We start from the raw sequence: 27,685 nt of genomic DNA, 5'->3' as shown, positions 1-27,685 counted from the left end.
AAAAAAGTGAAGTCTGCATTTACCTGACTGGGTTTACTATTAAGTAGTATATTCCTAGTACCATTGAACAAAATGAACGAAAATGCAGCCTTCAGCACAGTCAAGCAGAGAGAATTCCTAAAAGTTTCAAGACTTGGTTATCTGGTGTGTCAGCTGTGTCAGACAAATCTCTCTTCCCTCTAGCAGAGTGCTTTTATTTTCTTTTTAACCAAGAAAAACACAGAAACCAAACTGGCCACCTTGCAAAATTTAGTCTGACTTTGTGCGACTAAGATGGGGTGATTTGGATCAAAATATTTTGCAGCGAGGGGGCCTAAATAAGCTTTTCTGAAGTCCTGACCCAAATGCTTTGACTTCAAGAGAAGAAACTGGCAGCAAGAAGAAAAACAAACAGTTTGCTGCATTGTTCCAGCAGGCACCAAGGCAGGGCTATGCAGTGCAGCGAGTAGGTGTGATTAGCTCATTTGTCATTAGTTTAAACTAACATGAAGCAGAAAGCAGAAGTCTGAGCACACGGAAACAGCACCCTCCAATTCCGATTAGCCTCTTGTTTATACCACGTTGTGGTAAGCTGGAGGCTGCCTTGGCTCACTTAACCCTTCTGCAGGCGTGAATGTAGTAACTCCTGTCTCCCTCGGAGAAGGGAAGGAACAGCTCCCTCCACAGAGGGTTAGCAAGAGACAGAGAGAACTGATCCTGCAAACTGCCACCATCACCATGAAGACATCAAATGCTCTTGTTCTCATCTTAGTCCTGCTTTCCATCAATGCCAGCACAGAATGGCCTACGCACACAGTCTGCAAAGAGGACAACTTGGAAATTCATTACAAAAGCTGTGGTGAGATTCTTAAAATTTCCATTTTCCTTTAAGCTGGGCAACGAAGTTGTTCTTAGGCAGTGAGAGAAGCCTATAAACCAGGCAGTGAATGGAAGGGTTACATTCCCAGGCCAGCACTGGGTTTTGCAGCTGGAACACTTTTAGTTTTTCAAATATAACGGGTTTGGTTCTCACACACACAAATCTAACTGATTTTAGATGGAATATAATAGAGAGGAAATAATGTAACCTAATTCAGATTGTTAAGTAGCTGCCAAAAATTCAGTTCAGCATGAAAGACGATTAGGATTTTTAACTTGAAGCTCAGTTACAAAAAACAGGAAGACCCTAAATCTTTATCCTTTTTTACCTCTGACACAGACTCTTCAACACACCAATCTGCTGTTTTCTTATCGTGTGGTTAGGCTGTGGTGATGTGCTTTCTGTCCTTCCACTTGGAGTGACAGGGGACCTGGTGTGACAGCGGGAAGGAGTTGCATTCTCAGCAGTTGCCACCATGCTTAGCAAGACCTCAGCAGCAGCACTTAATAGGGGCATTTCCCAGGGACCTCCGGGTTTGTTTGTTCTTTAAATCTGTAGAGAAGAAAAGGAGCAAGTGGCAGTGGGATGACTGAAAATGAATTCACTGAATGGTGCTTGCTTTCCACCTCTTGCTTTGCTGGCCTTGTGCCTCTCCTATTGTGCTGATCTGCTTTACAACTGGGACAAAGGGAATTAGATTCACAGACGCCTCATTCATTTTCCGCACGTGATGTGAAAAGTGATTCATGGCAAATGAGCACCCTAGAGTTTGTTTTTCCAATTCATCCAGATACAAAGGCTTTCCTGGGGGGCTTTTTCTCCCCTGTAGCTTTCATGCAGTTTTGCACACCCATTAAAATAAAGCCAGTGAGGAACAAGGGAAGTAAATAAATATTTGTAATGCAATTCTTCACTGGCCTGTTCCCCGGAGAACAAAGTCAGGCTTCACATATTATAAATGGGTATACTGCATTAGGAAAATATTTAATTAGATATTGAATACGAGCACTGGTACTACCTTTATTTTAAGAATTAGTTGTATAAACAAATTCTGTTCCCTCTACAGGTCTCAGTTAGCATGAGATGCCTTGACACAGGGGCACAGGCTACAGTTTGAGTTGATTCAAATGATGATGAAATTTGCTGGGCACGTGTCAGTCAGGCATTGCTTCTTACTATGCACACCACTGGACTGACAAACAAAATGCGTTTGTTTAGAACATACATATCACTTGTTTGGTTTGCCACACACAGAAAGGTAACAGGAGGAGTTCACGAGGAGTTCACAGCTCGAGAAGCACAAGCCAGAGATCTCAAGTCTGGTCCCACCACAAGAGTGATTTTCTGTTCTCCTAGGCACAGCTATGGGAGATGAGAGGATTACACAGACATGGAAGCAATGCAAGAATTAAATCAGATTCCTTGTTTGAAGCCTGATTCTTTGCCCCCTTACAGCTCAGGCAGATTCAGTTGTGGCAACACTCACAGCTGCTCTCAAAGTGTTCTGCCCTGCCTTTTTCCAGAAGCTACCTGTACCTGTAGCATCAGACCAGGAAGCACCGTTGGCATCTTAGCTGATAATGATATCTCATAGTCTGATATGATATCTCATAGTCTGGTAGCTTGCATAAAGCAAAACAAACAAAAAAGTCTTTTGGGATGAGCCCAAAAATCTATAGAAAGCCTCCTAGATGGGGAGGTTAATCAGAATACAGTAGTCTGCGTTCCCTCTCTTCAGAGAAGACACAGCTCTTCATGAGCTCGCTGGCCAGCTTGCAACAGTGACAAAGGCAGTGATCAGCCTTTCAGGAGGAGGGAAGCTTTGTCTGCACTTCATTTCACTCTTAACCATCATTTGATGTAAAGAACATAGCTTTTTTCTTTAGCTATGTCCCAACAGCTGTTCTCACCCAGGAAGGAAAAGACATGCTAGTGCCTGGTTTTGACAAGACCCTCTCCCAACCAACCCCCTCATGAAAACTTTGTAATGTCAGCAGGCACAGCATCAATGCTAGGCAGCTGCCCATACACTTTAGGTGTTTCAAGGGAAGGAATACTCCAAAACCATAGGGTTGCTCATTCTTCAAGGTGTTAGTACGAGATTAAAAAAAGTGGGAGCAGCTTCCTGGCTCACAGACCAGAGCTGGGGAAAAGGGACTATGATAACACATCCTAGCAGCCACAGAAGGCATCCCAACAAACTAGTGAAGAACATTAATATGTTGCAAAACTAAACCCACACTTATTTTAAGCTGACTCCCTACTGAGGGCACCCAATCCCCAAATAAATGTTAGGCCCCCCCCGTGAAACTTTCCCTCCTGCATGTCCTCTTCATTCTGATACATCCTCAAGGTATCTCCTGATCCAATGAAGATGCCAGAGAATGACACATTTTGGGATACAATATCTACGGGGAGGTTTCTAGTATGAAATATTGGGTAAAAAATTCCCTGATGGTTTCAAGAGGGTCAGGATTTCACCACTATTACTGTTACTATAAATTCTATGATGATATCAGTACACCAGGGCTGAATCAAGTAAAATTTAAAAAGGTCGGGGGAATTTTAGCCAATTACTTCACAACTTTATTTCTCAAACTCTATCAGCAGATTAATAGAGTTCAGTCTGAGAGCTTAAAATGGAGGTGTGTGTTCATTTATGCTTTGCAGTTTATCAGATCTTCTCCTATAAGGCTTCAAAAATCTGATTAAAGCCAAAAGTAAGAGTTAGCATACCAGTGATAAGCGTAGCAGAGAAGCTTAGCTGGCTAACTGAAGACAGACAGAGAAAGAATAGCAGTCTTCTATACCCAGGAGCAAGTCCCAATTCCCTGTTGAAAGCACTTGACCTAGCTGCAACCTGCCTCTATAATGGGGTAGTTTACAGGCATGCATCAAACCCCTTAGTGTCACCCCATATTCTGGATCCTACAGAAAGCATCCCCATTCACACCCAGCAATGTCAGACTAAGCATTCCAAAAACAGGACCCTAAGGCATGCATCAAAAGAAAGGGCTGGATAAGACCCCAGTGATCAGTGTCACACACTTGGGGGGAAAAAAAAATATAAAGGAAATCAGAAGAAAATTCTCAGCATCAAGTCCATAGCAAGAAACTCAGGCTGAGAGATGGGTGGTCTAGAAGTAAATAGACAGTACACTGCCTCCTCCACGTAACCGCAGGAGACATAACACCGAGACAGTCTATAAATAGCAAGACATTTCCCATCAGTGCCACTCTTCCTCCTAGGAAGAAGTGACAAAAACAAAGGAAGATCTCAAATGACCACAAATCACTTTAGAAACCTGTGCAGGGATCCTGAGATAAAAGCAACACAGGTTAACATCTCCAACTGAGAAAAGGGAACTGTAATTGGCAAGTCTATGCAGAGACGTGAAAAGAATCTGCTACACAAATGGCTGATTCCTATCCCTTTTAATTTCACAGTGATTTTTACAGCAACAATGCTTTTGATCTTTCCAGCTACATTTTAAAAGGCAATTCTGTGGGAAGGGAAAGGCAGCAAGGCAGCAGTAGCAGAGTGCCCTGAGCAGATTCCAATGGTATTTGATTGTCAGGCATCTAGCTGAAAGTGCAAAGTGCAATGCAGTCAGAAACTACAAAATGTAACTCTTCAATGCATCTACCAGCACCTGCCTCTAGACCATTCATGTAAGCTTGTGTCAATTAGCCATGAAAACATTCTTATGAGGTACTGTTCAAATGGGACCCTCTCCACAGGGTAAAGCAGGTGACTGCTACTATAGGTGCATGAAAAGCATTTTACAAGCATTTTTACAGCTTTTTCTTAAAATTTGAGTTGGGCCTCTGTCAAGAAATCAGTATTCCAGAATAGTTGTTTTTATTTCAGCCAGCATACCCAGACCAGTACTCCCAGTGATGAAAAAAGCTCTATGCGAAGGTTAGGACTTTGAAGAATTCAGAACTTCTGCTGCCTGAAAATGGAGATTTCTTGACAATGCAGAAGAGGCTACTATTAAGGTAGAAGGGTCCTAGAAAGGGTCTGGAGAACACTGACCATTAAGGACTTTGTTTCCTAAGCACAGGAGTAAATAACACAGAATTTCAGGGAGATCTGCAGGCCAGCCAAAGCTAAGTCTTGAAGGATATTCCCCAGGCTTTATAAAACACTGTTCAGAGCATATGGGATTTTTGACTATCAGGCAGAGACAAGCAGATTTCCCAAGTCACGTCTGACTTTGTTTTTTTCATCTGAAGCCACTAGCTGAAGTTTTGAGAGGAGGAGGAATCAATCACCATTCATTTCAAACTCCAGAACCTAAACAGAAAACTGACTGTACCCTGTCTTTACAATTTTATCTATCTTCAGATTTAAAAACAAACATGCAAACAAATAACAACACTTAGTGATATGGGCAACCATTTGCTATAATTAATGCCTTCTGCTAGACATAGCAGCAGCCTCTCTCGTCCCCTTCAGGGAATTATTTTTACATGCCAATGCCTCTTCATAAAGAGAGCAGTTAGACCGAACATGTGTTGTCCACTGAGCTCCATGACTGCTTGCATAGCTCTATGTCACACTTCAAGCAGGGTTATTTTTATGAAGATTTTTCCTGCCCTACATTGATAGAGTAAAAGAGAGCAGCACTGCCCACTTTGGTATGAGCTTGCACTGGATTGCATTTACTGGTAGAGGAAAATCTAATTTGTATTGTTTTTTAAACGTGTGAGCCCAGATTTGGATCTTGCCAGAAAAAGCCCCTTGAAGTCAACAGGGTTGTCCTGGTGCAGAATCTGCCCTGCTCAGATAAGCTGTTAACCCTCCTGTTAAACTCCACTTTGAGGGAACTTCTCAGTGTTGGTTTTTGTTTGTTTTGGGAAGGAGGGGGGTTGTTTGTTTGTTAGTTTTAAAAGTGGAAACTGATAGACTGGTTAGATTACATTATCCTGATGATTTGTCTGTCCGTGCTAATAGTTTCGGTCTTATTGGCGTCCCCCTCATGCACTCAGGCCCGTCACATCCTTTCTCCTACATACAGAGATCAAATACACTTTCTTTTAAAAATCCTTTTTTTCCTTATTTTCTTTTTCTAATAGACAACATAACACCCATCCTGCTAAATCAACAATACCAACTTTTAAGCAATCCTGCTAAATTGTCATTGTTGCAGCACTAATTTCACAGCTTATCCCTTTCTGCTTTCTACGTCAACCAAGGCTGCTGGTCCCTTCCTCCCTGGCCACAAGCACATACATCCTTTAGTTAAAGGATATCAGTAATCCAATAGCTTCAGCTGGCAAAGAAATGTCTGCAAAAACTCTCACCTCATGCATCTTCAGGGCAAATGTTCTGCTAGATGCTTGGTGAAAGAAGGTTCTTTTTCCACTATTCTTTGTTTTTTTGGCAGATAGATTGAGCCAGATGCTTCCCTTGGACTTATTTATTTATTTCCCTCAAGCAGTCTCCAGCAATTGCTTCTGCTTCTAAATTATTTAAAGCCACAAGACACCAACTCCCCTCTGATCTTTTGTTGCATAGATTGCTAATGGGCAAACAATCAAAGAACTTAAGAATTTCACTTGAAAACATTTTTTTTATTTGCTCTGTCCAAGCCGTCTTAGTGTCATAGCCTGGCTGCTGCACTCATCTGGTGTAGCTTACTTATTCCAGGGGGAAGGCCAGATGTTGACAGGCATATTTCTGGCACTGAATCCTAACAGACTGAAGCTACCATCAGAATCAAGGTAGCATGGATGTGAGTACACATGTAAATTTGCTTTAATTTTGCACATGTAAAACTTTTTAAAAAGTTTTGGTCCTTCCATGAACTGAAATTTCTGAGTCTGTTTCTTTCTCCGCTTCATTAGAAATGATTCAAACTTTCATTCCCTATGTGACCTTTTAGGTGGTTCTAACTTAATTTTACCTCATTTCAGAGAGAAAAGGGTATTTTGTAAGTTTTAAAATGTAAACAGTAAGGAGGAACAGGATACAATTTCACACCTCTGTGGTACTTCGGAAAAAAAAATAGGTTCAGCATCTAGACTTTGAACCATTTAGCAAAATCAATATTAATGCTTTCAATGAGACTAGTTGTGGAGAAAATTAACCTCAGCTGAACTTTTGCCACCTTGCTTTAAATTTTCCCATCTAATTTAGTTCTCAGATATTTCCTCATGGTGCCCATTTTTTTTCCCACCAAATCAATGAAGGTCCTGCATCATATACTGCAAAAGAAAGTTGTTTGTGACAGCCCATCCTGCTCATCTCCAGCTGCTAAATCTAAAATAACAGATACATTTTCCACCTATTGACTTTTGCCATGTCTTCGGTTGTTGTAGCCACTGAGTCACTAAGCTACCACAAGAAGAAGGGGTAACAGCCCACAAAGCAAGCCACAGGAAAATGTGCTCTCCTCTTTGGAAGCAAATAGGAGAGGCGCACCTAAAAAAAAAATGTGCATTTCACTACAGTTAAAAATTACTGTGGGCAAAGCAGAACCACCATTTGCTACTGCATGCAGAATTTGAGTCTCTATGTTAACACAGCCTTGTTAGCAATGTGATAAAACTGAGATTAACTTCCTGGGTTATATAAAGTAGAAATTATCAAAAGGCATGTTCACTGCATCAAGTTAGGAACAAGAGCAAGCTCATAAGTGCTCCAGGGTAAAGCTTTCTGTGTGAGTGTATGAAGCATCGCTAGGCTTTCTGGGCATGGCCACATCATCTCATCTCATCTGTCATGAAGGCCCCAAAAAAAGCTCTGGACCCTACAATACCTACAGTTTACCAAAGAAAATAGGAGAGATGTAGGAGGTTTTGCCCAGAGAAGCTGTGGATGCCCCATCCCTGGAAGCATTTAGGGCCGGGCTGGATGGGACCTTGGACAGGTCTGGTGGGAGGTGTCTCTGCCCATGGCAGGGGGTTGGAACTGGATCATCCTTAAGGGCCCTTCCAACCCAAACCAGTCTGTGATTCGATGATCAGCTTCTTGCAGCAATTTAACATCCACCAGCAAAAATACCTAGAATAATCCAAGAAAAATGAAAATACACCTCAAAAATGCCAAAATTACTTCTGCATTATTGTGTTGGCGTCACTGCAGCAACTTCAAGGAAGCTTATGGCAAACTAACATTTGGAAGGAACAGTAACAACAAGGGACAAGATGCCCAAATACCCTGCAAAGAACCACCACATACCAAACTCCAAACCTCTGATCTGTCATAAATGCTGCTTTTAGACTCAGGAGAGCTGCCGCTTGCCAAAGCTAGGATCTTGAAAACTACCACAACTTAATTCAATGCACCAGTTTCCTCTTCACCTGAAGATGGATGACTCCTGTCAAACGATCCAGTGGTGATCGGGCAGGCGGGAACCCTGCTAGTTTCCTTAGCAGAGGGAGCATGCCATTCTAATTATAGCTTACTGCCACACTCCTGTGGTGGATTTCAACCCATCCCGGGAAAATGGGAACATTTAGTTCATTTATATGCTGCTGATTACTGTTCTGTATAATCAGCAGTGAAGCCTGTTATCCCAGAGCATGGCATGTGTCTAACAGCAGGGCAGTTGCTGGTAATGTTTGGTTCTATTTCTGACACAGGTCTGCAAGTCTGTTGTGAATCCTCAGTCCTAGAGGCAAGCCCTGATGCCCAGAGATCTGTCTCAAGCAGAACAATATAAAGACGATAAAGAAGCACGTGAAGAGAGAAGAGACAGATCTGATTAGGAATACAGGCAGTTATTGTATGCATCTTACTCATGCAGTGCATGGCATTTTCTTACCAACAGAACAGAAGAACAAAGACTTTCTCTCTAATACATTCCCTGCTGGGCCTAAATTAATGCAGCTTTTTTTTTTTTTTTTTTTTTTTTTTTTTTTTTGGTTAAACTGCTGTAGCTGAAGCCAGCCCTGCTTCCCTTTCTCTCTCAGGCTAACTAGGACAAATCAGGATTATCAAATACAAATGCAGATCTATATGTGCTGTCTCTCAAAGCCAGCATCTTTCAGTTTTACCTTCTTAAACAGGCTTAGACAAAGCTTGTCATACCACTCAAAGCACAGCAACATCTCCCCACCCACACCTTTCCAAATATCACCACTGGCAAAAGCAAGGAAAGCCTTCATGAACCCTGAGACACTGGGCCTCCCCTCAAGCCCTTGCAAATAGCTTTAACAAGCCTGCTGTCAAGAAAGGCGGTTTGGGCAGGAAAAAGCAGGGAAATTTGAGTTAAGTTTTTGGCAGGGCTGATTTGTGCAAGGTAATGACACTCCTATCACCAGACGTAGCCCCAGGCTGCAGAGAGCCCCTCACCCACATTGCCTTTAGAGGCTTCCACCCAGCTCACCACCAGCTCTTTGGCTTGATACTGGGCACATCTCTTCCTCTCTTCGCCATCTGCCACACATCCTTGCTCATGGGCTGAGCCCTCCATCCCACATCTGGTCCTCACACCCCAAATGCTGTTACTATTGCAGTTATTGCCCCAGCAACACATTTGGAGGTTACCAGCCTTCTGAGATAGTTTCTGAACATCTGCAAATCTGGGCATCAGTTATACTCAGCAATGAGCTGTATTTGAATTAGTAAGAGACAAAGCCTTAGCCCTTTGTTGAAATTAGTTCATGAAATGCTGGAATTACCTGGCTTCAAAACGAGGGCCATAAAAACAGGCCAGTAATGCCTTTGCCTTAATCTAACAAAACTGTAATTGCTATTTGCATTACCAGTGTTCAGTACTCTTGAGAGAGGAGTGGAAATGATTTAAATATTGCATGAACATTTTTTAACCGTATTCTACATTTCTCTCTCTACTCTTCTAGGGGTTTTTAGCTTATAGATTGTACTGAGACTGATCTTCAGACTCCTCTCTACTGCCACATAGGTCTTAACAGAAAGGAAGCACAGTTACTGACTCTGTTAGTCACCTCCAAGAGCTTCAGGTTTAAGCAGACCTCAGAGACCACAAGTTGATAGAACTATTGGCAGTGGGGAATTCCCATGGTCTGTAGCCCTGGGATGTTAAGGATACATCAACTGTGATTTTCCCATTCCTTAACCTCCATGTTGCCTAATCATGTCAGAAACATACAGGAGATAAACCATACCATGTCTTCTGCAAAGGAAACCAGTGTGCCTGTCTGAACCAAGGAAAAGCCCAGGTTAATGCTTTGAAATGAAGCATTCTTATGATTAAGTAGCCACAACTGACATGATTCTCAAAATTTATTCTGCTCCGCACTGAACAGAGGGTCCCTCTGCTCTTCCCAGCCATGAATGAACATGGCTGCAGCATGCAGTGAAGGAAGACCTGAAGGGAAGTTCATTAAACTGAAGGTATTCAGGGAAATCTAGACATAAAACTAGAAATCTAATGCAGCTTGTGCTTCTTCCTCAGTACCTCGTGAGTAGATTCCACAGTGTCAAATATAACCTTGAGCATTTGGGTTAATTTATTTAAATAGACATTAAAGGGAAAATGTTGAGTGAATACAGAGTGAGATCCCAAACAGTTCCTCATTCTTTCCCTCCCTTTCATCACCTTGAATGTTGTAAGGACTAATGATTTAATTTTATTAAGAGCTTTGAAGGTGAGGAGTGTTGGGTAATTACTAAATGTTTCTTCCTTGTGCTCATTTCCAGCTCTTCTAGCATCAGTCTGTCCTTGTATGACCCTAACCAAGCCCAGCTATGTCATTCCACTCAATTGTACATCTTTTCTCCTAAAAGTGCAATTTCTAAAGGCCCAAAGCTTATTAATTTGGAGAGGCTTCTCACCCCTGCAAGAGTTACATATGTGCTCTCCTGCAAGCAAAGCTTGCATGCTTGCTGCTCTTGGTTCAGTCATGCCATTTATTTTCGTACTCATATGGGAACAGTGGGATTTAAGAGCAAGTTCAGATGAGAGTAAAGCCAGTAGAGGATAGCTAATAGGATGGTGGGGAGAGAGATAGAACAATAAGACAGGCTGTTCTAGAACAGCCCAACAAAATTCCTGTAACAGGTCCTTCCCATCCAACCATGCAATTTCTGTAATCCCCTGTTGGTGGTCTGCTAACAGGTCTGGTGCTGAAGGACACAGCTGTAGCAGGTTAAGACATTATCATTCCCAGCTGTCCACTTCATCTCCCTGATGGGGATCAACTCCCAGAGAACAGGAGGCTGAACAGACAAGTGGGGCACACGGGCAGCCCCAGCTCACAGCCCTCTGTCCTGGTGCACACCCGTGTTCAGCAGGAGGGTGAGCTGGTGGCCCTTCAGCTGCAGTAACTGAGGCATGAAAGCGTGTCCCTGTCTCTGTCAAAGGTACACTGCCTGCAGCCAGGAGGGTCATGCATATATACCACTGTAAATCTGTCTGAGCTAACTTACCTAGGACATGACCTTCTGCTAAGAACAGGAGTAGGAAAAGGAGTTCCTGAACTTTTCTTCCTATAACTTATCTGAGCTTCTAAGCAGTACTAATTGTGTCTGCTCAGTGATCTAGAAATGCCCAGCAAACTTCACCACTTCAAGCACCTCACAATATTAAGCCATAAAGGCTGAAATCGTGAACTATGGTACTACACTACAGGTTGTGCATGAGGAAAACCACATACCAAGCCAATATGGCAATCAATCTCCACCAGAGTATTTGGGAAAGAGTAAAACAGGAGGTGTGATACAGGGGTCAGCTGGCACTCCACCTTGTAACTGGTGATCAGATACATCCCATATTTACCTTCCACAAAGCAGGACTGTACTGCAGTGAGATAAAGCTGAAGGCCCAGCATTAGGCATGGCATTGAGTTCAAACAGCAGGCCTAAGAGATCTTAGAGTGCTTCAGATCCTCAGACTGTTTACAAAGGACAAAGACTCACATCTTTCTGAAGGCAGTTGCCTGAAAGGTTTAGAACTGTCTATAGAGAAACTTCAGTCAAAATCCTGTTCCTGGGCACCTTCATGATAGCTGAAAATGTTATAACCCAAGCCTTTCTCAGACAGATGTACAGAGAAACAAAAAATACAAAAAATATTCTTCCCCCCCCCCCCCAATAAGCAGATTTTTACTAATAAACCTCAACATGTTTGCAAAATTTCCAGCAACGTTTAAGTGTTGGTAACATATCAAAGCTGAACTGGAAAAGCAAAACTCCGCATTCAGTTGAAGAGTTTCTAGCTTTAATTATGGAAGAGGGAACAGATTGAAGGGAGTGGGTGGAGGGAAGTCTGGGAACATACAGTACTGTGCACTATGAAATGTTGCAGGGAAGTGGAAGGCTGAAGGGCAGCCCCATGTATTTTAGAGATTTAATGATAAATGTTATTGCTCTGCACATGTGAAAGACATAACTTGTATTTTTTCAGTCTAACCAGCTCACTTCAGATTGAGGCAACAAGGAAGAGTAAGAATTAAACCTCCGTAAGAGAGAGACAGTGACTCACAGTTGTGCAACAGAGAAATGGCAATGGCCTTGAGTTGCTTTTGTCACACGAGGGACTCCTCTACATTTGAAGAAAGGAGTAAGGCACACTACCTTAGTTCACAGCGCTCAGCTCAATCTACAAACATCTCTGCATATCAAGTAGTTAAAAAAAATAGTATTTCCTTTAATTTCCTTTTAGCAGCATCCTTTCTGCCTACGTTTTTTGTTTTGTTTTGTTTTCTTTTTGGAATCCAGACACCCTGGCACCATAGATTTAACAACAAAGCCATCCTTTCAATTGATTTCAGCAGAAGTCTGCCATGTACACAATAGTAACCAAGATGTTGGATTGCAAAGTCATCGCCTGAATTTCCACAGGGAGACGGTCAGAAAATTAATTGGAGTTTAATTCGCCAGTAGAAAAGTTTGTTTCACAGCAAAATAGTACCAACACAAAATCCGAGTGCTCTAATTCACAAATTTTGCTGGACTACCTCATGTGAGTGTTTTCACACACACTTCCTCACTGGGGATCAGGCAACATGTGCCTCAACACACCAGTGTCCCTCTGTGCTGCATCACTAGTGGTGGAATAGGGGACACCGTGGTTATGTTGCACCATGAAATACTTCACCTGGCAAAAAAGCTCAACTCATGAACTAAACTAAAACAGCTCTGAGGTGGAGTTCTTTATGAGAAATACATGTTTTCCAGGGAAGCTTTGTTTCATGAACATCTTCTTTGCATCCAAACAGTTATGGAAGATAAATTTTCAGCTAAAAAAAAAGCAAAAAAACTTCTAGCCTTAATACCATGATTTAATTTGTTGACTAAAGCACAGCCTCTTTCTCTTTGAAAAGAAAAGAGCATTGTATATGTTGCAGTGCCATCTTTGATCATGTTCCCCTCTGAAAATTACGGAACTGGAAATTTTGGTCGTTTGACAACGAGTACTGCTTGTAGGCAACAGTACCCAACTTGCTCAGGATCTGAACGGCTGCTTCCTGAAACTTATCCATGCACCACACACCAAAAACAGAAATGAGAGGGGCTATTGCAAAAGTCCAGAAGAAAGCGGAAACCAAGCCCTGAAAGGTGGCAGAGACCAGAGGGGAAGCAGGCATAACAGTCCTGGAAAAAAAAAAAAGAGAAGTTTGACACTCTTTCCATCTGGAGCAGGAAACTGCTCTCCTACCTGATTGCGACAACTTCTGAAGCTGCAATAACAAAGCAAAAACTGACAGGAACATGGAAAAAGAGGAATGACCCCCTTCTGACCCATGTCACACTTGAGTAGCCGATGAACACTCGCCTGTCCCAAGCAGGTCATGTAACTACAGAGACTGGTTTAGTGGTGTGGAAGGAAAAATACAGCATAGGGATACAGAGCTGTGGGAAATTACTGTGACTTTTACCTCCTTTTACCTATAACAAATAGTTATTTTAAATTGTCATAAGTTAGGACCTGGGAGATCCTTTTGGACCGCACTGACAATCCACATGCTGCAGATTCTGGCTTGAAGATGCCAGGTCCTCCCAGCATTTTCATTCTTTTCACGCTCCCCTAATAGACAAACAGGCTTTGGTCACCCAGGCTGGTTCCCTGTCAGCTGCTACAGCTGTGGAGCACTGCTGCAAAAATAGGGTCAGACTAGGAGCAAAAAGATGACAGACACATTAGCTCAGACTCACAGAAGTCACTCATGACTCAAGTGTCACCACAGCATCAAAGTAAAATTCTCCCAACCCATAATTTTCCATTCAGTAAGATGATCACCTCAAAGCACAAGCAATAATAAGTTAGAATTCAATTCTCAAGTCTATAATTTGTCACCAACAGCTCTGTGTAGACCGTAGAGCCTACAGCTGCTTCTGTGTGTGCTGCAGTTGTGCCTGGGTCCACCCTCACTGCTTCTTGGTTTTCCACAGAAGAGGGAGTCAGATGCATGGGCAAGGCCATGAAGCCACCATGAGGGCCAAGTATGCCTTGAGGCTCTTGTACAGCATACATCCATGGGTTAGATGACATTCAGCCAAACTGGCCACATCTTCCACCTCCAGCCACAGCTCTGGAAACCTCTTGCATGTGCCGATCGTTGCAGCCGTGCCAGCAGCAACTGAGCTGTCAGTTGTTGCTGCTGGCTGTCACCAGAAAGTGACACATTGGCAAGCCTTCAGGCATAGCGCATAGCCTGGGGAAGGAAGGAAGAAGGTGGAAGCAGGGGGAAAACAGTTGTGTTTGTTCAAGAGTTTTGGAGTCTCATGCTGAGGAAAGGGCACCATGGAAAGTAGCAAGAAACACATCCATGTCGGTCAGCAGCTTTAGGGCTCCTTCTGCCCCCAGCTCTTCTAAGGTCTCCAAGAGAAGAAACAGGTTAGAAATATCACACAGTAATGGACCCAGCATGAACCACTGCAGGATCTCAGCAACACAATTTTGCTTTCATCTTTGGACTTTCTAATCAACTTCAGGATTCAGGTTCCCAGACAATCACCAAGCGATCTTGTGATACAAATTCATTAAAAAACAGTCATCGTAATTAATTTTTTATTTGTGCTGAGGAAGGAATGGTGACACACAGAACCTGAGAAGAACAGCAGTGCTAGGACTTCAGTGTCAAATGAGTACAGACAACCCACCTCCATGGGGAATTTGCTTTCCCTGAACTTGGTTAAATTTTCCATCCAGCAGGTTGTAGCCCCATGTAGGCTATCATCAGAACGTGTTTCAGATTGAAGTGGGAGGAAGGACAGACAGAAGTAGCTAGTAAACATGGCATGTAGGAGCTTTGAGCCCATCTTGGAACATTTCTAGGAAATCTGTAATGTTTTTTTAAAAGCACTTCTGTAGTTTTACTGCTCTTGTTACCCATTGCTTTCTATTTCCTGACAGATCCCCAGCAAGACTTTGCTTTCAGCATTGACCGTTGTTCTGATGTTGCAACCCACACCTTTAACATCAGAGCTGCCATGGTCCTAAGTAAGTGAATCGCTATTTCCTTGTGCCAAAAGCAGATAATTCACGTGTAAGTGCTGATATTAAGTAAGCAAGGGTGATAACCTCTGATAAAATAAAAATGGTCTTCATTTCTGAGAAGTTTCAAAACCTGCTTGAGGCTAGAGAAATGGCAGTTCTGTTACCAGCTCTGCCTCAGACAGTGTATTCAGCCCTCAGCCCCTATCCCTCTCCTACCCTTCGTCTGTACATATGAACAGCCAAGGTGGCGGCTGGATCTAGAGCTTGTCTTCACAGAGGATTCATCTGGGGAACGTCTTGCTGAATGAGATGGCTACAGCACCCACAATCTCGTGTCAGCATCAGCAGCGCTTCCCAAATTGCCAAGGCTGACCCTTGCACCTTCTTGCAACCCTGTTGGCCCCAAGTTCACCTTGAACCTCTACTACTACAACAAATATGAGACTGTGCTGCTGTATACTCGTGGTCTGAACATGAGTTTGTGTGCCAAGCATCTTTTAACACTTAGGAATGCTTCCTTACATGCAAAGGTCATCCTCCTAATGGATGTGCTACCCTTTTCCCTGAGGAGCACCTGTTATCAGATGGCTGCAAAGTTACACAAGCCTGCACACCATATTATAGGCATTTGCAAATACCTTTCCACCAACTCAGATTACAGGGCCTCCCTCTAGATGCACGCCAAAAATGCCCAAACAGTCAACCTCCTAGCACTACTTATCTGCCATGCTGGTCCCTGACACAGGGCAACCATCCCAAGCCAGACATTTGGCCACGGGCTGCTCCAAGGGGCACACTGGACATGGCCACACTGCTAGGGACAGAAGGGAAGAAAGAGTTTAGGTGTATGGACACAAGCTTTCCTATGCCACTTGGTCTCAGGATCAGAGAATGGTCATGGGCATAATTTACAATAAAAATGTAAGCTATGCCCCTTGTTATATCTACCTCAAGAGACTTGGAGACCTGTTCCTGAAACATGTATTTCTAAGTATCAGGAATCCTCAGTGAAGGGAAAATGTTTAATGGTTTAAAAGCTGGAGGGGAGGATGGGGTGAATGGAAAATAAATTAAAGCTGTTTACTCTTGCACTTTTTCTGAACACTCTGTCCTTCTTTCTGTGTAGGACACAGCATTAAGGAACTGTACGTCAAGGTTGATCTGATCATAGGTGGGAAGACCGTTCTGAGCTACTCAGACACACTTTGCGAGCCTGGTCATTCTAAGCTTATTTTCTGTGGAAAGAAGAAAGGAGGTAATTTAGGTAGCACTCTGAAATGTTTGATGGCTACTGAATACTCCAAGCAGGATGCACCCGCTGTGCTGCTGAACGCACCAATACATTGTAATGTTCTGTTTACATCAACAGCATGTTAATGGATGACAGAAACACAGTAGGACAGAGATGTTTTAATTTTAGAGCCTGCCTTTCCTTAACCTGTTTGCTTGCTTTTCTTTTAATCACAGAATATTGCGCACACATGGGATTTCACATCCATAAAAAATAAGTTTAGTAATGAGACCCCATCCAACTGCAGAGAGGTTCATAAGCCCTATTTATAGCCACATGGTTGTCATGTGAGCAAAAAGTACTACAGAACTAGCCTTTATTTTTGTCAGAGGAAGGGTTCAGCAAACAAACAAGGCATTCTGAACACATTCTTTACTATTAAGCAAATAACACATCCTGTCCTTAAAGGCAGTTCCTAACACACTTTAAGGACTATGCTTGAATAAGGATCTTTGGATCAAGATAGTATTTGATACCATCTCTGCTTTGTACCTTGTTTCTGCCTACTGTGTGACTATGCTGCGGTCAGATGAATACAGTTCATGCCAGTCAAGCTGCCAGCCAGCAGCTGCCAGCCTCACACTAGTTGGTTTACAGTGGCATTAGCTGGCCCCAGAAAGCAGGCATCTTTGTTCTCAGGTGAGCCTGTGCACCTCAAGGTCCTTCTGCAATGACCCAGGCCAGGTAGTGCAAAGCTAGCCACAATATGTCCAGAAAGAGCTATGGTCATGCCTCTGGACTGTAAAATTCACGTATCTTAAACAGTCATTTTGAAATCCCTCTTACATCGTGATCGTCCTTTAAGTTGATTTTAAAACAAAGAGGTGGAACTGAAGTGAAGTCTGCCACAGAGCTCTTAGAGAATCAGTTAGTTTCAGGAGCTCCACTTTCCTTCCATTCACTTACATCTCCATCATGATAATGCTGCAACAATTCATGTGCAAGGGCTATGAGTCTGACAATCAAGCACAACACTATTGCTATGACTGCCCCTGGAAAATTACTAAAACATTTCACGCAGCATAGAAATATCACGAAGAATAATAGAGAAATGCTGCATGAGCAACCAATTATGTAAATCCTGTAAGCCAGATAGACACACACACACACACACACAAAAAAAAAATAAAAAAAATTTATAGGTTTCTTCAATTGTGTATTGAATTATAAGAAAAAAATAACCACCCCAGACCTCATGAAAAACTACCTTGTTTTCGTGAAGTACTTATTAACATCCTTTAGAGAACACATTAAGAAGTGGAGCCAGTCCTGAGTAGAGCACAAACTGCCCTTCACACGTTAAGCTACAAAGCCAAAACCTCCTGGGGTTTCCAATTCCCTTAATCTTAGACTGACAGGTGATTGTTTCTACTAATTGAAGCACACAGTGATATAAAGCCATAGTTGATTGTTGAAATAATATTATGTATCTTTGTTTAGAAGCATCCCTAAGTTGATGTGAGGACCTCTGCACTTCTATCTTGTTCAGTAGCTATTTCTATTTAGTAATTAAATCACAGTGGGAAAGAAGTGAACTTTCTCAGACTAAGGTTCAAACTGAAAGCGTGGTATTTCTTAATTAGTTGACATTTGATTCTAACCCATGTTTTAGAAAGTGAGCTCAATACCTGTCTGAGGCAATTCAGCACAACCATATTTTGACCATATTAGTACAACTGTAAGTCTGATCACAAAAGAAAATATTGTGAATGGTCAAGTATGCAGCCTAGCAAAAGTGAAGGTTAGATGACTCTTACAATGGAAGCTTTTCATGTAGAGCCCTGTTTCCATGTTGTATGGACAGCATTTCCAACAGTAGTCAAATCTGACATGAGCTTAGAGTTGTACACACAATGTGCTTGCCCACCACAAGAAGGACAAAAATTACCTCTGCCTCCCTCTTCCAAAGTGACAAGTAATGTAAAATAACAGCTCTACTGAAGATTTTGTTGGTCCACTGGTGTGGACAAGCAGAGAGGAAGTTACAAAGACGAGAGATGTGTAAGAGATGGATTTGGCAAAGTTTTGGATGTTGCCTCCACCCCCAGTATAATAATTATATATCATACACACAATATATAATACCTAATATGGCTGCAGGTTTCATGTTCATCATAATCATAGTATTTACTATTTATGTTAACAAACCTCACATCTGGCACAGCTCACTGGGAATCCCAAATAGGACTGAAGGTTTTTGTTTGAGTTTTATCCCTGTTGAGAAGTTGCAAGCTCAAAGGTTGCAAGGAAATAGGCCATTGTTCACTTAAGAACAGCAAAAACAAAACAAAAAAAAACTGCTAAATTCTTTGTGGTATAACACGAGCTCAGCTCTTCCTCTATTTTAATAGAAAGTGGTAATTCTCCACTTCCTCTAAAGAAAATAGTTACATAAGATTTAACAGATTTCTCAATGCAATCACTAAAATCAGAGAGAGAGACCTAGCATGGTAATATTTAGCAGCGTGCCAACCACAACTTGCAGGCTTCAACAAAACTTCCTGGTGAAAGATGCTAGCATACTCTGCAAGTTTGCAAGTTTTATTTCAGCCCCAACTGAAGAAAGCACCAGAGAGCTGGCACAATTCCTTGTGCGCACTCTCAAAACAATACAAAAACACCCCTGACTTTAGACCTCCACTCTATGCATTATTGCTTCTTTTGCTAGGTTTTACAGTGAGCATGTTTCTAAAAAAGTATTTGTGAATAGAGAACAAGGCATAAATTACAGAACTGGGTATCACTTTGGGAGTTTAGATACATTTTTCCGAGAAAGCAGCTACACCACAAAGCTAGGTCTTGTACTGATATACGATGCCATCTTGCTTAGCCCCTTCATATCACTTTTTCCTCCCCAGTAAAGAGAGTGGATATTTCTCATCCAGCTATGTATTTATATACATTTTTCTCACTCAACTGTATATCTATAGCTGGCAGTTATTCAGATCATTCCTGCATCCCTAAAACTCACAAAAGTTTTGTGTCAATTGCATGGATGCAAGATCGTGTCCTAGAAGAACTCCAACATGGAGCATTTAAGTTCTAAAACATAGAAAAAGAAGAGGTGGGTGCAGATGTACAGGGCCTTTATATAGTACAAGAGTGTGAGAATGTTTAAGATTTTCAGTGCAAGGAAGATTTGAGAAAGAGAAGTGAGAATTTCATTATAGGTGTTTTGTCAGGAATGAGAAGCATCTTCATGGTAAATGGTAACTAGTAAGTTGAAGTAATTCTCAGGAAGTTCTTACACATTTGAAAGCTCTGCGTCAGACTAGAAGCTACCAGAGGCCTGTTCATTGACAAGGAAAAGGACTAAGTTACTTTTGGTAGAAATAGTAGAGGAAAGCTGATACAAATACAGTAATATCACCCTGAATCAATAGTGCATTAGAAATGTTTTCCAGGATGCTCTACAGAAATCACATTAAGTCTTTAAGGAGAAGAGCTGAACATGGAAGGTAGGCTAAAAGCACATCACTGATGACAGCACACATTATAGGTGCTATAACTTACCGGACTAATAATAACATAGGGGACTTTTAATTAGGAAAAATGTAGTCATGATTTATGCTGTTCCCAATAATGTAAATATACAGTCATGCATTTATGCAACTACAAAAGCATCTGGGCTTGCTCTATGAAGACCACAGAATTCTTTCAATGAGCTCGGCTCAGTGTTTGTGACAGTTACCACCACTGAAACAGATGTGTTCATCCTCTTTCAATGTAGGAATGCAAAAGTGTATATGAGTATACGAAGGACGCTGTGATAAACTACAGCTCTTAAAGCCTTGCAGAATGTTTACACTTCTGGAACTGTAGCAGAAATCTCCATGTGAGAGGAACACTGAATGTGCTGTGAGAAGCCTGATCCAGACAATGTGGGCACCAAGAAGATTGCTATAGTCAGAAATGAGTATGAACAATAAAATTCACAGATCTACAGTTCTATATTATTTCACAGCAGGCCTCAACTAGATGAAAAGTAAAGCTGATTTTGCTTTCCTATCAGAATATACATTCAAAGCAGCACAGTCCTTTTCCACAGTTACCGAAGCAAGGAGGGTCACAGGAGCTTTCTAGAGGCCTGATTACAGAACCACACAATGGTTGGTGCTGGAACGGACCTATGGAGATCATCTAGTCTGATCCCCCTGCTCAAGCAGGTTGCCCATGACCACGTCCGGGTAGCTTTAGAATATCCCACAGGATGGAGACTCCACAACCTCTCTGGGCAGCCTGTGCCAGAGGTCAGTCACTCTCACAGCATGGAAGTGCTTCTTGATGTTCAGACAGCACCTCCTGTGTTTCAGGTTGTGCCCATTGCCTCTTGTCCTGTCACTGGACACCACTGGAAAGAACCTGGCTCCCTCCCATGTTTGTTACCAAACAAATGCAGAGCTACCACAAGTCAGAGCAATCAAAGAAAACAGGGAGAGGTGAGGCAGAGCCCTAAGTCTGCCTTCATCTAACTGATGTAATCATTACTTTGTGATAGCAAAGAGGGATAAAATGGCTTCCACCTGTAGTGAAGGAGAGATCAGCATTGCCATCCTTTCAGAAAGAAATATATGGCCTGATGATCCTATTTCATTTTGAAATATAAGTTTTGCAGAGCTTGGATACCGTTTCTCTACGTTTAGAATCTGGACATCTTTCCAACAGCCTAGGTGAGACACTAAAGAGCTACATGACCCAAGATGAGTTTCCATATCCCAGAGGAAAAGGATTTCAGGGAAAGGCAATTGTTCACAGCCCAGTTTACTCTCTATCCTCCTCTGCTGTCATCCAAGATGTGCTAGATTCAGAGATGACTGAAGGAGGGACAGACAAGGCCCATTTTAGGCCCTCTACTGAAAGCAAGTACATACAAACCACAAGCCATACCAATGCAGGGTTCGCACCACTCTGGGGGTGCAGCTCACAACATGCCTTAGCTCACATCCACACACGTACATCCCAAGTCCCAAGAGAGTCACTCATCACATAAGTCGTGCAGTAAGCAATGCCTTTAACTCCTATTTAGGCTCCAGTAAGTTGTGAACTGAGAAGTGGGCTGTGCAGTATTTTTAAGATTCTTGAGTCACCACTCTCTGCTGCGGAGATGTGTCAGACTCCAGGGCTTTCTTCATGCACAGAAGCAAGCAGTGATGGCAACTGCTCTTTGAAAAAAAGACTTCTTGGTGTCCAGGTGAGGCGGCCAGGGAAACAGAGGGGAAGGAAAACAGTCTGAGTGCTATAATACAGTTGATCAGTTTGGGAGTGAGAAGCCAGAATGTACTGTTTCTATTCAGTTTTGGTATTATTTTTTTCAGGGAGACAGTGGGAAGTCCTGCTTCTTTCTCCACCTCCCAGAATCATCAGGGCATTACATTTAACAAACTTCTCATTAATACACAGCTGTGGGACATTGGTGATGTCTCAGGTTTCTGTTACTCATTTCCTAGTGCATATTATAGTTACGATTCTTTCATTTAAGTTTGTTAAATGAAGGCATTGACTAATATTTCATGATGTGTGGGGAAGACATTCTGTACACTTGTTTCCATTTCAGATACCTATTGCACAGTGGGATGGACCATATGACAATCATGTGACAAATCTTTTGTCCACCCTTTAACAAGGAACAGTTAAAGCAACGCAGAGATACCAGACTAAAACAACTCTCTGGGACTGACAAGCACCAAAATGCCAGCACATGCTCAAACATGATGAAACACTTACTCCTCTGTCACTGTCAAAGTAAAGAATATTTCATGACACCTACAAAAGAGAATCCTTAAACAGTTCTTAGTTTTCCATGACTTCTGTAGGGCAAGTTGTGCAAGAAATTCTGTACCAAAACATCTACGAATTTTATTTTCAGTCAAGTCTACACAGTTTGGCCCAGTAAGCTATGAAAAAGTAGGAGGAACTGCAGAACAGCTTGTGAATTCTGTCCATTAATGCTAAAGTTGCCCTTTCTTCCACAGTGAAGAGCAAGCATGTCTTGCAATTAAGGGGATGGAGATTGGAAGGTGCAACTCCTGGGCTCCATTCCAGTCACCGACACAACTCACGATGGCTTTAGCACATCATGTAACTTCTTGGTGAATGCTCTCTCAGTGAGACAGACATGTTCTTATTACTTTAAGGTCATGTTCAGCAAGCAGTCAGAACTCTACACCTACAGAAACACTCAGCTCAGATTACCATTCTGCTAATTCTAAGCAAAAAGTATAGCTCAACTGTTGAATCCCCAGGTGTTTAACAGATCATGCTAAAGGACTCATGTCTAGCAATTTCCTGCTCCCCTCTCATTTCCCCATTTGCAGGATGCATGCTGACATACGGACACCCACCTGGTTGTGCAAAGCCAGGGCCCCCCTCCTCTATCTTCTTGAGCCCAGGCTCTGCTTTCCCCACAAGGCAGTACACGTCCTGACATTTCTTTCAAGAGGGTTGTTGCAAGACTGTGTATTGAGCACTTTGCAGTTCTGTAACACTTGTCACTGGAGCATTTTGAAGTGCTATTACAAAAAAAAAAAAAGCGTCTATCAGCTGCTTGTTTCCTTCATGTGCTGTGTGGTATCTAACCACCCATCATTTTTGCTTTTCAGAACACCTCTACTATGAGGGACCTGTCACACTGGGGATCAAAGAAATCCCACAGGTAAGATTGCCACAGCTGTGCTCTGAAGCAGAAGGGCTTTCTGGACGAGGTGTAGTCCTCTGTCCATAAGCAACAACAGCAGCATATTCCAAGCTTCCCCAGCTGGCACACTGCATCATGGATAATCTTTTGCAACATGAAATTAAGGGGCTTTGTTTAAAAAGCAACAAAGACACCATTATCCAGAGACAGACAGGCTTTCTTCAAATAGCAGATCCCTTCTACCAGCACTAACTCACACACAGTTCTTTAGTAGATGCAGCTTCAAGTGACTCCTGAGAGACCAAAGCTGCAGTTCAACTCACTCCTTAGTGGGCTGAATAATTTGGAGAGTCTCATTCATCCTCACAGACTATAAAGGCAATTTGGATAACTATTGCAACTGCATGCATTTCACTGTACATATATAGTTTGAGGTAGAGACAGATTTCTTCTAAGTTGCAAATAAAAGTACAAGTTATGAGACCAAGAACACTTTAAGGTTCCACAAGGCCAGAGAATAAGAGATGAAATTCTTAGAAGGGTGAGAAAGCAGGCAGTGCCCAGGCATTGCTCTTACTGAGTTGCTTGGTTGTCCATTATAGATGCTCTTTACAAGCAGTCTTCTTCACACTCAGCTAGGTCTCCTTCCTAAACCTCAACCAAATCACATTACAAAGCTAGATAGGTTTTAAATGCTGAAAGTAACGTGGTCTGCCGTAACCAGGCACAACTTGAAGCTATATTTTATGGGTCAATAACAAATGATTTCTAGCCAGATACCTGAAAAAACTGGATTGAAGGGGAGAAGGTAAGATCGGGATTGTCAAGAGATCTGTTTGATTACATGGGGAAGAAGGGGCCACAGTCATCACTGTGAAAGCATGCAGTTCAAGTGGACAGTAAAACACCCCTTAGATTTACTGGCACAGAGAAGTACACCAGCTCTCAGTTCTTCAACAGGTGACATAAAAACTTATGCCTCAGCCTCAAAACTGAGGATCTGTGGCCTAATCAGCACTGGATTGCAGCACTGGATTGGTCCAGGCACAAGAAAAGACAACAGGATCAGAACAGGGACAGAGAACAAGGACACAAGTCCTGGAGAGCTAAGCTTGCCAGGTCCTGCACAGGTTAGAAGGATAGCTGGGTTTGGGGAGACCAAGCCTCCATAACAGCAGCTAACATCTCAGCCTTCCTCCGTTGATAGCAGCAACCACAACCTTCACTTTCCAGGCTCTCCTACAGGGAGCTGGGCTCCCTTACGCAGGCTGTTATCCCTGTTATCCCATTCTTACAAGTCTGCTTCCCTAAATGCCATGCCTAGAGATACCATGTCAAGTAATGCCTAACGTGTGTTCCCCCCATCACCACACAGAGGAATACCCAAGCTTGTATCACTCAGCATCCTGCTCCAAGAGCAGCTTTGCTAACATACAGATGACATTTCTGTAGTAAAGGCTCTAAAGAAACTGAGACACAGGTCTCCAGACAAGGAGAAAGCCTTGGAAACATCCACGCAGAGCAGCAGAACTCCAATTATGGGCAAATTAGCTGAATTTGGAGCCAGAAACATTAAGACTGTTCACTATCTTGTTTTAATAACAATTTTTACCCATGAGGAAATTATTATTCTGGAGAATGAAAAAAATCTAGTCACCAATGAGCAATGGAAATGAGTTATTAAAAACTCACTTCCATGAATAAAACTATAAACTTCTGGAGAATTAACATGCTTGTGAGAAAGGGAATAGGAAGCCTTCACTGTTAATTAATTGATCAGGCAAATAATGCCATTCTTCCATGCAGCAATCAGCTTCTGCTCATTACAGAGAAGTCTCATCTGACCAACCCAAGGGACATTTAGACAATCTGTATGAAGATTACAACAAGGCTATATTCTCATGAGCATGTTGTCATTGGGCCTCTCTCTAAATTTGGATGTTACACTTAGCTTGATACTCTCTGTGAGGAAAGAGGGCAGATATTGCATTTGAAATCCCATGGTAAAAGGAGAATGGCAAGAAGCACAATTAATTCTAGCTGTACCTCCTCCTGCTTCACAACCAGAAAAGTCCTGAGCAGGGCAAGGACTATGGTTCAAGACCAGGAGGCCACTGATGCCAAGTTCTCCACTTCTCCTGGTTTGCCTACCCCAGGTTTTGCTCCCTTACAAACTCCAGAGAAAACAGAAATGCCACAATGCTAACAACCCAGAGTCACAGAACAGTTGAGGTTGGAAGGGACCTCTGGACATCATATCTCAGGCTGATCCCCTGCTCAAGCAGGGTCACCTAAAGCACATTGCACAGGATCACATCCAGGTGGGTTTTGAATATCTCCAGAGAAGGAGACTCCACACACTCTCCATACAACCTGTTCCAGTGCTCTGCCACACTCACAGTAAAGAAGTTTTTTTTCAAGAGGATTAAATTTCATTCACCTCTTCTGAATCTCTTAGGTGAGCCTTGACACCTCCCTGCCCTCTGCTTCTCCTTCTCCAGACACCTGGAGAGCGCAGTTATGACCAACACAAAAAAGCCATGGCACCTTTAAGGTTGAGATTTTTGCCCTTCAACAATACAAGTTCTGTCCCTAAAAAGAAGATACTAGTGTTTAACTGCACAATTTGAAGTTAAACTACCACTTGTTTTACTGTATAGGAGTTCATCACAGATTGACTCATCTATACACACATCCCCAAGATGCCATCTTTTATAGAAATTCATATGCATAAATAACAGTGTACATGGTGAACAAGATCCAAGAAAGAAGGGCCAGACAGACAACTGAGCACCTCTTCCCCTTCCAGTTACTAAACAGCACAGGCCATACTGTGCTTGCTCACAAGAAACATGAGAAGCAATACAGATTTGAAAGGAATTTTTATACATCAAAATATTTTGTTCCCCCCATTGTTTTAATTTTGAACTTATGCTGTCAGCATTGATATTTCTGATGAGCATATTTTGGCAGAAAATATGGGCAACTCCTTTACCAGCTCTGAAACATTTGGACAGGAGAGGTTTCAGAGGAACTTGATGGGAAAAGTACTATTTTGTTTCTAGGAAGAGGACTCGCTCATAGAAACTGAAGCAATTATTTACTACTCATGGACTAATCTCTTGCTTTGTGTTTGTTTCATACAGGGAGAGTACACTATTTCAGCAAGGCTGACTAATGAAGATCATGTCACTGTTGCTTGTGCTGATTTTACTGTGAAAAATTATTTAGATTATTATTAGCAACTAAAATAATGTACCCAGACCAATTTCATTAAAGCTACAGATTACCAAAACTATTCAAGCCAATTGAATTGCTTGCATGCTGCAATGATTCTGAAGGAAATAATTCCCATATGGTGGTTCTGATGCTGTTCCTCTTTATAATTCACTGTTTTCAAGAAGTCAGTAGACCCTCTAGTGGTAATTTTATCTCTAAATGCACACTGTAGCCCACTTTTTGCTTTTAATACAAACAGCTGCAAATAGAAAGTACATGGTACCAACATTCTCATCTCAGGATGAAAATACGATGAGGCAGAATAGGCAAGAGCCAAAACAGTTTTTGCACTAAGCTATGGAGGTATCCATTTCTAACACAGGCTAAAGAAGATTTTCATATGTATTATCTAGTTACATCCCTCAATGCTTTCAATCTTCCCTGAGGCCTGTCTGGAGCCTCTGCTTGTATAGATTTTGTTATAACTATGGAACAAAAACATGATGAACATGCCTCTTTTCAGCACTCCGCGGCCAGTCACAGTATTGATATTACTTCTGGCTTCAGGACTCTACCTGAATTTGTTTGTTCATTAATGTTTTTGTGATATGCAAATTGTTCTATTTCTAATCTATGTGCTTGTCTTGCTTCTTGATGAATTTGTAATAAAAGAAATTTTTTCCTCATGATTCTGATATCATTCTGAAACTTAAAAGGGAAAAAAGTACACAAACTTGGGAGGGAAAGAGCAACCAAGGGGGAACATTGAAGGAAATAATTTGAATGAGCATGTTCCTTTATTTTATTTTATTTTTTTTAAATATGAAACATGAGTTATGCTGATACACATTCTATGTCAGCAGAGGACAGACTGCTCTTTGCTTTGAGAAAAGAGCAATATGAGAAGTAAACACAACTTATGCTACCAGCCACAGCACACCCCCAAACTTCTCATTCCAGGAGCCTTTGCAGCTGGCGTAGCTGATGGGTAGGTAGATAGACAAGCATAGGGAAAACACCTGGGCTCAGGAGCTTGGGTTGGAGATCGTGGACCTGGAAACCTGTTTGGGGGACTGGAAGAGTAGGAGAAGGATCAGGAGTGGGTTTGAATGTTCATTTTGAGAGGTATGGACATGAATCAGAGCCACAGGAGGGTGCTGGAGCTGAGCGCAGGTTCATGAGGTAATGAGCATGGTGCTGCATGCCTCACCTTGGCATGGTTCGCCAAGGGCAGCAGGGGCTGTGGCTCACAGCTGGCCACACAGGAGCTCTGACACACATGGTCTCTGTCCTATACACCCACACAC

At 42.3% G+C, this 27,685-nt stretch overlaps 1 protein-coding gene and 1 long non-coding RNA gene across 2 annotated transcripts in view; one reads left to right on the top strand and one right to left on the bottom strand.

The window, feature by feature from the left end:
- The window catches only part of LOC106034886 (uncharacterized), a 116,771-nt gene that overhangs the window by 67,680 nt on the left and 21,406 nt on the right, over positions 1-27,685 (bottom strand). The window contains exon 2 of the long non-coding RNA XR_010829430.1: positions 1,188-1,411. This is a non-coding gene — a long non-coding RNA (uncharacterized lncRNA). The remainder of the gene's footprint in view (positions 1-1,187; positions 1,412-27,685) is intronic.
- Positions 498-27,067, top strand: LY86 (lymphocyte antigen 86). Its single transcript, XM_013179312.3, has 5 exons — positions 498-838; positions 15,151-15,237; positions 16,361-16,489; positions 23,125-23,177; positions 26,306-27,067. The coding sequence occupies exons 1-5, from the start codon at positions 718-720 to the stop codon at positions 26,399-26,401; spliced, it is 486 nt and encodes a 161-aa protein (XP_013034766.2). The 5' UTR covers positions 498-717; the 3' UTR covers positions 26,402-27,067.

This window comes from Anser cygnoides, chromosome 2 (assembly GCF_040182565.1).
Source record: "Anser cygnoides isolate HZ-2024a breed goose chromosome 2, Taihu_goose_T2T_genome, whole genome shotgun sequence".
NCBI lineage: Eukaryota > Metazoa > Chordata > Aves > Anseriformes > Anatidae > Anser > Anser cygnoides.
This window is presented reverse-complemented; position numbering and strand designations above follow the sequence as displayed.

What these genes read in the sequence shown, in the direction of transcription:
- LY86 (XM_013179312.3), top strand. Translation starts at nt 718, where the DNA reads ATGAAGACATCAAATGCTCTTGTTCTCATCTTAGTCCTGCTTTCCATC. An exon ending in CTGTGGAAAGAAGAAAGGAG is followed by an intron (nt 16,490 to 23,124) that starts GTAATTTAGGTA and finishes TTTGCTTTTCAG; the next exon opens with AACACCTCTACTATGAGGGA. An exon ending in GGATCAAAGAAATCCCACAG is followed by an intron (nt 23,178 to 26,305) that starts GTAAGATTGCCA and finishes TGTTTCATACAG; the next exon opens with GGAGAGTACACTATTTCAGC.